This window comes from Mesocricetus auratus, unplaced genomic scaffold, assembly GCF_017639785.1.
Source record: "Mesocricetus auratus isolate SY011 unplaced genomic scaffold, BCM_Maur_2.0 Super-Scaffold_100009, whole genome shotgun sequence".
Lineage (NCBI taxonomy): Eukaryota > Metazoa > Chordata > Mammalia > Rodentia > Cricetidae > Mesocricetus > Mesocricetus auratus.
Genome location: NW_024429193.1, coordinates 35846006 through 35858235, shown reverse-complemented (window position 1 = coordinate 35858235; position 12230 = coordinate 35846006). Strand labels below are relative to the sequence as shown.

At 47.0% G+C, this 12230-nt stretch overlaps 1 protein-coding gene across 1 annotated transcript in view; it reads left to right on the top strand.

The window, feature by feature from the left end:
• Positions 1-12230, top strand: part of Abca4 (ATP binding cassette subfamily A member 4) — a 123776-nt gene that overhangs the window by 64602 nt on the left and 46944 nt on the right. The window contains exons 17-20 of the mRNA XM_040751937.1: positions 3832-3897; positions 6796-6885; positions 8351-8525; positions 10854-10985. Of these exons, the coding sequence (XP_040607871.1) occupies positions 3832-3897; positions 6796-6885; positions 8351-8525; positions 10854-10985 (463 nt within the window). The remainder of the gene's footprint in view (positions 1-3831; positions 3898-6795; positions 6886-8350; positions 8526-10853; positions 10986-12230) is intronic.

The following is a 12230-nucleotide window of genomic DNA, read 5'->3' as shown; positions in this document are numbered from 1 at the left end:
CTGCTGTTTTCACTAGCCCTGTCTTTCTCCCAGGCTATTCCTCCTATCTCCTAGCTTGCTTCCTTATTTTGCTCAGGCCTCTGTTCAAATGTCACCTTGTCACAAGACTCTTTCTAGACTGAAGATCTTTATCATTATATGACCAATATTCCCCCTGTGGCCCTAGCCCTTTACCCTACTTTTTATTTATTTATTTTTTAGCACTCATCACCACCTGACATGATGCAACCTGACGCATGTGTTTATGGACTTAGCACCCTTCCTAGGATATGAGCCAATTAGAGCGGGAACATGGTCTTTTCATTTAGCAGTGTCCGAATCACTAACTCACGTGAAGCCTAGAAAGTCACTTGCTAGACCAAAATTAGCTATTCGCAAAGTTTTATATCTACTTGCCGAAACTCAGACTTTCCTTCAAGTTAGCGTCTTCTATAGCTAGAGAAGTTCCCTCTTCATCTGAATGGCCTCCATGTCAGCCTTCACTGTACAATGACATCTGGGTCGAGCTCTTAATGCCCTGGTCAAAGCAGTGAGGATGGCCCTGAACAGACAAGCTCATGGTCCTCAGAAGTAAGCAGATGGAACCAGGTAGGCTGTGAGTTCGAGTGCAGCTTGGGTTAGTGAGATCCTGTCACAAAGAACCAAATCAACCCAACAACAGCAAATACACAGCAACACTGAATGGGAAAAGATGGCCAGGCTAAGTCTAGAAACCTTGGGTCTGTGTCCCACCTGAAGGAGGATGTATTCTCTAGGGTTGTTGTAACAAGGACTAAGTATAGTATGGCTTAACATAACAGAGGTTATTTTTTTAAATCTCTTTGTCTGAAAGCTAGAGGTAAACAATGAAGCTGTTAGGAAGGCCATGCTGCCCACAACACCAAGCTTCTGGAAGGTCTTGGTCGGCTGGCTTTCCTTGAGCAGGCACATCGCTCCAATCCTTCACCTTACATGGCATCTTCCCTGTGTGCTGGTGTTCATGAGGCTATCTCATGATGATGCTATGTGGTCACCCTACTCCAGTATGACCCCACCTAACTTAACTAAGCAAGTATACCTTCTAAATAATGTCGCATTTTGAGATATGTGGTTGGGACTCTTAGTTTTTTGGTTTTTTCCTGATACTACTCGGATGCTAAATGTGTGTTTTCTCAAACACCATCAAATTCCCTGTCACTAATCATTTAATTCTAATCTGAGACTATCCAGAGTTGGTACAATCCTGTGAGACACCCTCTGTTCAGATGCTAACACTTTGCTAAAGTGCTCTCTTTTCAATTATGGCTTTATTGTCTTGGCTATAACTCAAGAACAGTCATAGGTGAGGAATGGGGTGTTCTGGAGATGCCTTCTCTGGGGTACCACCTCCCAGCACTGAAATGTGGTTGTCAGCCCAGAATCTCTTCAAGTCCTCTTCCTGAGGTTTTGGAGTCATCTGCTGCCCCTTTCTCTTCCTGGAGATCGGAGATTGGGCTGAAAGGTTTCTCTCCTCACATTTGTTCTTTCTGGTGAGCAGTACCCAAATGTGAAGCGATCTTGCTGCTCTCCCATGAGCCACCTCAATAGCGTTAGCTTAGACACAGTAGAAAAAAAATCAATCACATGAGTAACAAAGAAAATTACTCTTAATACTTGGGAAATTTCAACGACATTAGAGTTCTGTGACTGCACTGAACTGGGAACAATGACCACATATATTTTATATAATATCATGGACATCAACATTGATCCCTTCTTGGAGAGGGACACAGTTCCACCTACGACAGTGACCTGAGCAAGACACTTGGACTTGCTCAGCCTGTTGTTTGTTTGTTTTGTCTCCCTGTGTCATTGGAAAGAAATCTAATAAGTGAGAATTAGTTGGGTTGGAATAGGAACTTGTACATTATTTTCCAAGCTAAAGCTTTCATCTCATCAACAACTATTTACTGAGCAGCCCCTATGTGGCCACATTCTGGGAACCAGGACATTTAGAAAAGGTAGATCTGGGGCTCAAGATGGAGTTCAGTGTTGGCACGTTTGTTTGTATGCACAATGTCCTCTGATCCATCCTGGTATGGAGGACAGAGAAAGCCAACATGGGCTGGAGAGATGACTCAATGGGCAAGATCTTTTGCCACACCTGATGGCCTGGGTATGGTTTCCCAACTCACATTAAGAAGCTGCCATCAGCAATCTAAGCACTGGCATGGGAAATGGTGGGAAGGGACTGGAGAATGTGCGCAGCAGCAGAAATGGGGCTGGGCAGATCGTATCTTAAAACACAGCAGAAAGAGAGAATGGATAACTGGAAAGTCATTCTCTGACTGCCACCATGGCATGTGAACCTATGAAAGCACACACGCACGCACACACTCACACGTGCACGCACGCACACAGACAGACAGACAGACAGACAGACACACACACACACACACACACACACACACACACACACACGCACGCACGCACGCACGCACGCACACGGACCTCTAAAGAAAACAAACTGTCCAGGCTTACCCTGGAATCACAGTCTAGCAGTGACAAAAGCATGACTATTTAAAAAGCAGCGAGGGCTACAGAGATGCTGCCGTTAAGAGTGCTTGCTGCACTTCCAGAGGACCCACATTCAGGTCCCAGCACCAGTTTCAGATGCCTCACAACAGTTACAACTCCAGCTCCAGGGGATCTGACCCTTCAGGCCTCAGGGCACAGCTACACTCGCATACACATACTCATATGTAGACATCCATCCACACACAGTTTAAAAAGTAAGAAAAGTGTAAGGGAAAAATAAGCAACATCCATGTTTTTTTGTTTTTGTTTTTGTTTTTTTTTGGTTTTCGAGGTAGGGTTACTCTGTGGCTTTGGAGGCTGTCCTGGAACTAGCTCTTGTAGACCAGGCTGGTCTCGAACTCACAGAGATCCGCCTGCCTCTGCCTCTCAAGTGCTGGGATTAAAGGCGTGCGCCACCAACGTCCGGCCCCATGTTTTTATTTTAAGAAAATAGACTTTTTTTTTTTTTTGAGACAGAGTGTCTCTGTGTAGCCTCTGGCTGTCCTGGAACTCACTATGTAGACCAAGCTGGCCTTGAATTCACAAAGATCATCTGCCTCTGCCTCCTGAGTGCTGGGATTAAAGGTGTGCACACTACAACCTGGCAAAAAAAAATCAACATTTTAAGGGGGACAAGCAAAAATGAACATTTTAAGGGGGGACAAAAGTTGCAAAAACAACTGAGTAAGAAAGTTGGGAGCCTTTTTCCCTTAAAATCCAGCGGAATCCAGTAGAATGTGGGGAGTTACTGATGGTGGTATTAGAACCAGATTGCCTGTGTTAGAATTCTTGCATTTTCGATAATTAGTTATGGACTGGAGCAGATGGCTCAAAGTTAGGGCACCTCAGTTTCTGCGTGCTTCAGACTAATATTACCACCCCGTTCCTAGGCTTGTTTTCAGAATTCGGTGATGTAACACATGCAAAGTATATAATATGCCCGTTACATAAATAGAGTTCAGCAAATATTTGTGATCAGCAATATTATTGTTTTCTGGTAACTGCTAAAACATGGCATGATATAATTCTTCAATAACGTTAATTCTTGGAAACTGATGTCAACTAAGATCATCATTGTTAGTGTTGCTGGTAACACCCAAAAAACCCATGGTATTTTGATTACAAACATACTGAACGAAGCAGTCTGTCTGATAGCCTGTGGGTATCTACATAATGGCTGGGCCCATCAATACCTGTAGCTATAATTTGAGATTTAGATTGGGTGTACTGTAGAGCTTGCTTGCCATGAGGGGTTGGGGCTCACTGTTTTCTCTTTCCTTGCTTTCCTGTTCCCAGGAGACTTTGGGACGCCACTTCCCTGGTACTTCCTTCTACAGGAGTCTTACTGGCTTGGAGGTGAAGGTAAATTGTTTGTTTGTTTGTTTTTAATTAAAACAGCCAGGCGGTGGAGGCACATGACTTTAATCCCAGCACTCAGGAGGCAGAGGCTCTGTTAATTCGAGGTCAGCCTGTTTTACAGAGTGAACTCCAGGACAGCCCTCACTACACAAAGAAACCCTTTCTCAAAAAAAAAAAAAAAAAAAAAAAAAGAAAAGAAAAGAAAAAGAAAAAGAAAAAAGAAAAAAATTGAAACAAGATGACAACAACAGAAACACTTCAGGATTGAAATTAATTTCTTGGGGTCTGCACAAGACTGTGGAAGGCGCCAACGTGGCCCTTCCTGTCGAGTGATGATTCCTGCTGCCTGCGGTGGGCAAGCATGACGTCACAGCGTCATATCTTCCGTAGGCTTACCTTTGATAAGTCACAGAGCCAGAGTGAAAGTGGAAAATTGACAGTTCATCCAGGACTACACACCTGTTGAAGAGAGGTTGCATCATTTCAGGAGTCAAATACCTTTGTCCTACTTTTAAAGCAGAGATCCAGGAATGGTGAAGGGAGCTTTGCCTTCAACCTTCGCTGCCTTCTTCCTCATGTGCCGTTCTTAAAGCACACTAGTAATTCACTCTCTGCAGATGCGGCCAGAGCTGCACTGTCGATCCAAAAGGCAAACACTACCACAGCTCTGTGGGAAAGGAAGCCAAAAGGACATTTGACGGCAATGCCTCTTAAATATGATTTATCTTTTTTCCTAAACTAAACAGGGTGCCAAGGGCTGGAGAGATGGCTCCGAGGTTAAGAGTTTTGGCTGCTCTTCCCAAGGTCCTGAGTTCAATTCCCAGCAACCACATGGTGGCTCCCAACCACGTATAATGAGATCTGGTGCCCTCTTCTGGCCTGCAGGCATACATGGAGGCAGAACACTGTTTACATGATCAATAAATCTTTAAAAAAACAAAAACAGGAGGCAAGAGATCTCAAGAAATCATAAGAAAACCCTTAGATCACCGTCTTTCGTAGCTCTGAGTAGACAGAGAAATGCTAAAGCTATGAGCCACAGTCTCCTCCAGAACTGGAAAGCTCAGGAAGGGAAAAAATGCTTTGGAATGTTTGAACTTACCTATCACCTATCGGTACTTTATTTTGAATTACTAATCCTGGGCCAGGATTTATCCTTTAAGCACTAATATAGATATTTAGTTCTTCAAGGGGCTTAATATGAAGTCTTTAAAACACTTGTATAGATTTGTGTTTGTTTGACATTTTGAGGGTCCCCCCTCAAGTATTTTTCTCTATATAAGTTTGTAATAGTTCAAACAGTGTTTTGACAGCCTAGGGTTTTTTCCACTATATTGTTTTGTGCACTGTGTCTATCTCCAAACTTTTGAATGTCCACTGTCATAAAGTTATCAACCCATCATAAATAGGAATGTTTAACACAATAGTGCACCTGGAATGTTCTTAATTTCAGTGAACATCAAGGCTCATGTTCATTTGCCCCCTCTATTATCCCAAGAGGTACTCTGCTGTTCGAGAAAAAAAATCTTGAGAAACATGTTCCTTTAAAACGAGACACATAGACTTTTGCTGACAGAAGGGAAATAGTTTTCACCTGTCTCATAGGCTAGACGAAACTCAGTCCCTCATACTATCTAGACCAGAAAGCAGTGGAGTCACTCCCTAGCTCCTCTTTTCATAGATGAAAAAATGGCACCCCAGACACATCCATTTCTTACAGAAATCCTACCTGACACTAGGGACAGAATCTAGGACATGTCCTGATGAGGAAGTCACTCCAGCAGTGACTTAGAAAAGTGTTTGCTCTGGCTGTTCTATTACCGACAGTGTGCTAGCCGGCATGTTGACCTCAGGAATTGTGGAGAATGAACACGAAGCTGCTTGGGGAAGCGGAGTCAGCAGGCAGCCCATCTCTGACCACTGCGCCTCAGCCTCTCCTCCCTTACATCCTGCAAATGCAAAGGCCCTGGTGGACTGACACTGAGCATGCCCACAGATGCTGGCCCATCTGCACCTGAACCAGAGCCATAAGGGCTTGGTACTGGTGGCTTCCACGTGTTCCGGTTTCCTCTTAGGCTAGATGGCCTTTCTGCTTCTTCCCTTTCCAGAATGTCATTGACACACTTTTAGACTAAATGCCAATTAAAAAAAAAAATCCATGGTGTGTGTGTGTGTGATTATCACCCTTCACAATCCTGAACTCCCATCAGGTTCCACCCTGGAGTTAAATTCAAGATTCTTGAATGCCCAAATAGGTGACTTTCTCAAGGGAGCTGTTTGTCAAACTCTGATTTAAGCTGGCTACCCATCCTATCACTGTAGATGGGTATTGGTTCAAACTTTCCATGACTGACATGTTTCAGGTTGGAGCAAAAGAAGGACCAGGTGGTAAGCTAAAGAGAATTAACCCATTCCAAATTTAACCCTGGGGCAGATTTTTTTTATCTGTCTGGTTTTGTTTTGTTTTTGTTGTTTTGTTTTTTCACCACAATGTCTGACATAGGAAGCCTAGCACATTAAAAGGAAGAGGTGAGGGTTGGGAATGTGGCTTGGTGGTCGACTGCTTGCCTAGCATGCGTGACATTCTGAGTTTGATACCCAGCTCCCCCTAAAAACAAACACCAGAGTAAATGGAAACTCTCCAGCTCCAAGGCTCCAATTACAAAAGTCGCCCTGGGCCCGATGAAGATGGCACAATCAGTCAGATTTGAGTAACTCGTGGCCTGGCTGCAGGTCAAAGCTGGAGGCCATGCAATAGGCTGGTCTCGGAGCAATGCTGGCTGTGCCTGTGAAGGGGGCTGTCTTCCCTTTGAGGTGGGGCACTCACCTGCTCCCTCTACTCCTCCCTTCCTTGCCTGTCTTTACTGAAGAGTAACATAGGCTTCTTTCTGGTCGGTCCAGGTTGTTCAACCAGAGAAGAGAGGGCCCTGGAAAGGACTGAGCCTTTAACAGAGGAGATGGAGGATCCGGAGCACCCAGAAGGAATGAGTGGTAACACCGTCCTCCCCACAAAAGAGCAGAGCAGAGCCAAGGCAAAACCATGAAACTTGGCAGCGCCGGGAGTGCCAGGGTGAAGGGAAGGCCAGGAAGCTGACTCCCCCTCTTGACTGCTGTTAAATATGATGTCCAGCTGCACACGAGGAGAATGAATGGTCCAACCCAGACATTAGTGCATATTTCCTGGAGAAAGCAAATCCCATGTCTGTAGTGTGTTTGTGCCCTTGTTAGGCAAATCCCAAGTGAATTGCACGAATGTGCTGACTTCCGAGGATTTAGCCAGAACAATGACTTGGGTCACTGGGACTTGAAGCGGATATGAGCTACAAGGAAAGACAAAAATAAGTGCAGTAAGGGGAAAGAGTCTAGCAGAGCCGACTGCACTTCACTCAAGGGGTTACAAACCCTGAGTCCATTCACTGCGCCCATCAGAAGCCTTTCCTGGTTGCAGAAGTTACCTCATCATTCCTGGGCTGATGGGCAGGGTACATAAGACTTGTGTCCCTGCCTTTTGTTGCTCTGTCTTCCCTCTTGAACTAAGGGTTCTCAAGCCTGAGTGTATGTATCTCTTGGGTTTAGAGAGGCACACGGGCTCTGAGTTAGCATAACGTTGGCATGAGAAGGTCCAGCCTCCAGGCACCCCTCAGGCACCTCTTGGCAAAGCTGACTTTGGAGACTCGGATCCTCACAGAGCAAGTTTGCAGGCAGGGATGCCTCCGGAAGGCCCTCCTCCCTGAGTGGCTTGAGGAGGCCAAAATGGCAGGCAGTGGAGCTGAGGATGGTGGTTCTAAACCAGCTTTAGGCCTGACTAGGAGGCACAGTCAGTGGAATGGATTTGGGGACACAGCAAGGGAGCAGATATTTGGAATTAACACTCTGACAATAATTAATCTGGGCTCTGTAGAGTGGACTGCAGAGAAGATGTGGTGGGGGAGGGGAAGAGTAGGTCGTCCCTGAAGAGGCATGGGGAGGGAGGAGCCGTGATAAGGAAGAGTGTGCTGTCCTGGAGTTCGGAGGAGTCAGAGCTGGAGCCAGAAACCCATGAAGAATCCTGTAGACTGTGCCTGAGAGCAAAGATGGAGCTTGGGGTTAACTCAGGATCTAGGCAGGGACTATTTCAGATGAGTATGGGCTCTGGGCTCACCCCAACTCTGCCACTTATAAGCCTTGTGACCTCAATAGAACAAGTGGTGACTCCGTCTTGGGCTTTCTAACCTGTTGAAATGAGTCTATACCCATAGGACTACAAGTGTGAAATGAGGCGATTCTTGGAAAGCACTGGAAACAGTGCCTTACCCACAATCGCTGGGCAATGCAATGATTACCATTATTGCTATTGTGATCCCCTTTACAAAGCTGCAGCCATGTGGGCAGGTGATATTACAGGCAGAGGACAGGGCTGAAGAAAGCACAGTGTTCATTAAAGTGCTGTGTTTCTACAATGTTCTTTCCCTCCAAGACTCCTTCTTTGAACGGGAGCTTCCGGGGTTGGTGCCTGGAGTGTGTGTAAAGAACCTGGTAAAGGTTTTTGAGCCCTGTAGCCGGCCCGCTGTGGACCGCCTTAACATCACTTTCTATGAGAACCAGATCACGGCGTTCCTGGGTCACAACGGAGCAGGGAAAACCACCACCTTGTGAGTTCTCTAGCAAAGAGGCTGTCTCCATCCCTTCCCTTCCCGTCTCTTCCCCTCCAACTCTCCTCCTCCCTTCCTCCCCTCCCCTGCCCTCTCTTCCCATCCCATCATCCCCAGCTTTACTCTCCTCAATAACTCCAGTCTGCTCTTCCTCATTGAATTTTGGTGGAAACAAACAAACAAAACACTATTTTTTTTTTTTGTGGTCCCAAGAATTTCCAAAGCAAGCTGGGTGTAGTGGCTCATGCCCTTAATCTCAGCATCTGGGAGGCAGAGGCTGGTAAACTCTATGAGTTCAAGGCTAGCCTGGTCTACATGGTGAGTTCCAGGATAGCCAGAACTACATAGTGAGATCCTGTCTTGAATACAATGCCCTCCCACCCACTGCAACAAACACATGAATAAATCTCCTAAGAATGCTGCACTATTCAAAGCCCACCATGTTTAATATTCGTAAGAAGCAATGAGACAATGTGGAGTAAGTGTATGCCCCTTTCTGCCACGGAAATGGGCATTCACAGAGTTTAAGTGATTTTTCTGGAAGTCTCTGAGTTGGGTAGCTCAGTGGTGTATTACTCAAGTTCTCTTGTTTCTAACACCCTAAATCCCCTCCTTAATCCTCATGTGTCCCCCATCATTGTAATCCACAGTGAGGGTAACGTCATGGCTGCCATGTCCAGGGTGTGCAGAACACCTGTTTTTAAGGGGCAGGCCTTTTCCTACCAATTATTAGGATGCTTCGATGTTGGCATGGGACCTGGGATGAGGGTCGGTTACATTTCTGAGAAAGCGTGGAGAGACCTGTGGAGCATACTTGTTGCCTGGCAGAAGGCCAAGTGCAGGACAATCCGGGGCTCTGGGTGGACTTCTCCTTCCAACAGTTCTCAAAGGGGCCCGAGCGCCACCTGCAGAAAACAGGCTGCGCAGTTCCAGTTCCTAGGATGATCTCGCCGGGTGGGTGGAGGAGGGGTGGGGTGGGGTCACAAGCCACGTGACAGCAGCCATCAAATCCTTGGCTTCCAGAGCCCCGGGAAGGAACCGCGGTGAACACCCTGCCCTGGAATGTGCTCTTGGGCTTTTCAGAGTGAATGGAATGTGGGGCTGGTGCCATTGTGCTTGGTACTGTTTCCCTCTAGTGGTTAATCAACAAAGATTCCAGCTTCTAAATGCCGATTCAGAAAGCCTGCGATGTTATCAGAAGCCAAGACAGCTGGGCGGGGCAGGCTAGCTCTATCTCCCGGCTAACTCCTATGGTCAGAGGATAGGAAACTCCATCCATGACCCCAGGACCTCTCGAAGACAAACACATTACTTCACTCGATGCAGAAATTCAACTTCCCCTGGGGTTGAAACACAACACCCCCTAAACACTGGGAATCACATAACATTTTAAAGTTTCACTTCACACTGGGGCCGTTCTAAAGTTGGTTTTGACTCACTTAACCCAGACAACTACCTAAGCAGGTAAGGGTCAGTATGTCTTGTTTTATTAAAGAAAGAGGGAAAATGTCACAACAGTTATGGGCTTTTTATGTTTGGGATCCCAAACTGAAATTGTTAGTGGTAATTCCTACTCCTGACTGTACTCAGTCAATCAACCAGCAGACACGCACTGAATGCGGGTTCAGTTTCTCACCATCATCAGAGCCTTACCTCGGCTTTGTAAAGGCAACAAATGGTTTCTCCACAGTCAAGGCTGCTTACCCAGGCAAGGCAGCGGGCTGTGCTCCCAACCCCCTTTAGCTGACCACAACAGTGATCTAACCACATCAGTAGCCACCAAGTGACCACTGTGACAGACCTTCATAGTGGACAGTAAACAAGACGGTGACCACTGTAGCTGACCACAACAGTGCCCACGTGACTGACCACAGCAGTGACCACCACAGTGATCACCATGACAGACCTTCCTAACGGACACTACAGCTGTCCACATGGCTGACCACAGCAGTGACCAGTGTGGCTGATCAGCCCAGTAAACATCATGACTAACATCCCAGTGGGCATTACAACTGACCACCACAGTGGCGGAGTATCTGAGGCTGGGAATCCCCGAGGCTCTTGATACTGGTCTCTGAGCACTAGGAAATAAAAAAAGTAGAGAAAGGAGGCCCCTGTGGTCCTAGGCACTAGGACTTGAATATAGACCCTGGTGCTAAGTAAGCCCGGTGTGGAAAATCTCTGGCCCCTCAGCTGATGCAGGTTTGAGTTTGTTAGAGCCCAGGCAGGGGTCGGTACAAGCATCCTGCTGATCCTGCGATGGGTTGCATTCCTTCCCTGGTGAGTCCTAAAGACCTTCTCTCTCCCACTTAACCCTGTGTTTGGCAGGTCCATCCTGACAGGTCTGTTGCCACCAACATCGGGGACTGTGCTCATTGGGGGAAAAGACATTGAGACCAGCCTGGATGCAGTACGTCAGAGTCTGGGCATGTGTCCCCAGCACAACATCCTGTTCCACCAGTAAGTGAACTGGAGTTGAGGTACTGCTGGCAGAGGTGGGCTCTGAGGGAGAGTACTTGCCTGGCATGCCCATCACCCCTGGGTTCCATCCCCAGTACTGTGGGAAGACAGAATGTCTTCTGCAAACGACCCCTCCTATGCTGGCCAGTTGTATGTCAACTTGACACAAGCTAGAGTCACTGAAGAGAATGGAGCCTCAGCTGAGAAAATGCCTCCATAAGGTGGGGCTCAGGCAAGTCTGTAGGGCATTTTCTTAATTAGCGATTCATGTTGGAGGGCCTAGCCCGTTTTGGGTGGTGCTATCCTTGGGCTGGTGGTCCTGGGTTCTATAAGCTGAGGCTGAGCAAGCCACGACTAGCAAGCCAGTAAGCAGCATCCTCCATGGCCTCTTCATTAGCTCCTGCCTCCAGGTTCTACCCTGCTTGAGTTCCTGACCTGAATTCCTTTGATGAACAGTGATATGGAAGTGTAAGCCAAATAAACCCTTTCCTCCCTAAACTGCTTTGGTCATGATGTTTCATAACAGCAGTAGTAACCCTAAGCCACCTGTATCCTGTCCTCGCCTGCCCCCGGCACACGTCTTCTCCAGCCCAATGCTTTCGCCTCTTCCCCACCTTCAAAGCCCTGGTCCTGCTTGGGTAAGAATTGTCCCACCAAATGTAAGGTGTGCACCTGGTGCTCAGAGCTGCGATGTCCCCCTCCAGAGGAGTTTGTCACTACCCTGCCCCTTGCTTGCCCTGTAATAGTTGGGGGCCGGGGACAACCAGACAGAGGAGAGCCATTGTTCCTTCTCCATGCTGAGCCCTGTGCTAAGGCCGTCCGTCTCAGAGGGCCCTTCATGCTGGCTTGCTTGAGTTTTCTTCCTTCTCTCCCTTTCTTCTTCCATCTTTCTCTTCTCCTTTCCTTCCCTCACTCCCTCTTCCTTATTTTTGTCTTACCCAACTCTCTTTCCAGTTGAAACAAATTTTATTTCCTGACTCTAGTCATTGTGGAAGGAAGGGGGGGGGGGGTTGAAGGAGAAAAGACAGCTAAATACAAAGGAAAAAACAGCAGTGTCATGGTGGAGCACACCTTTAATCCCAGCACTCAGGAGGCAGAGGCAGGTGGATTTCTGAGAGCTCGAGGCTAGCCTGGTCTACAGAGTTACTGCCAGGACAGACTACAAAGCCACAGAGAAACCCTGTCTTGAAAAACCAAAAAAAAAAAAACTATCACCAGTCATTTTACCACCCAGAAGCAACTGCT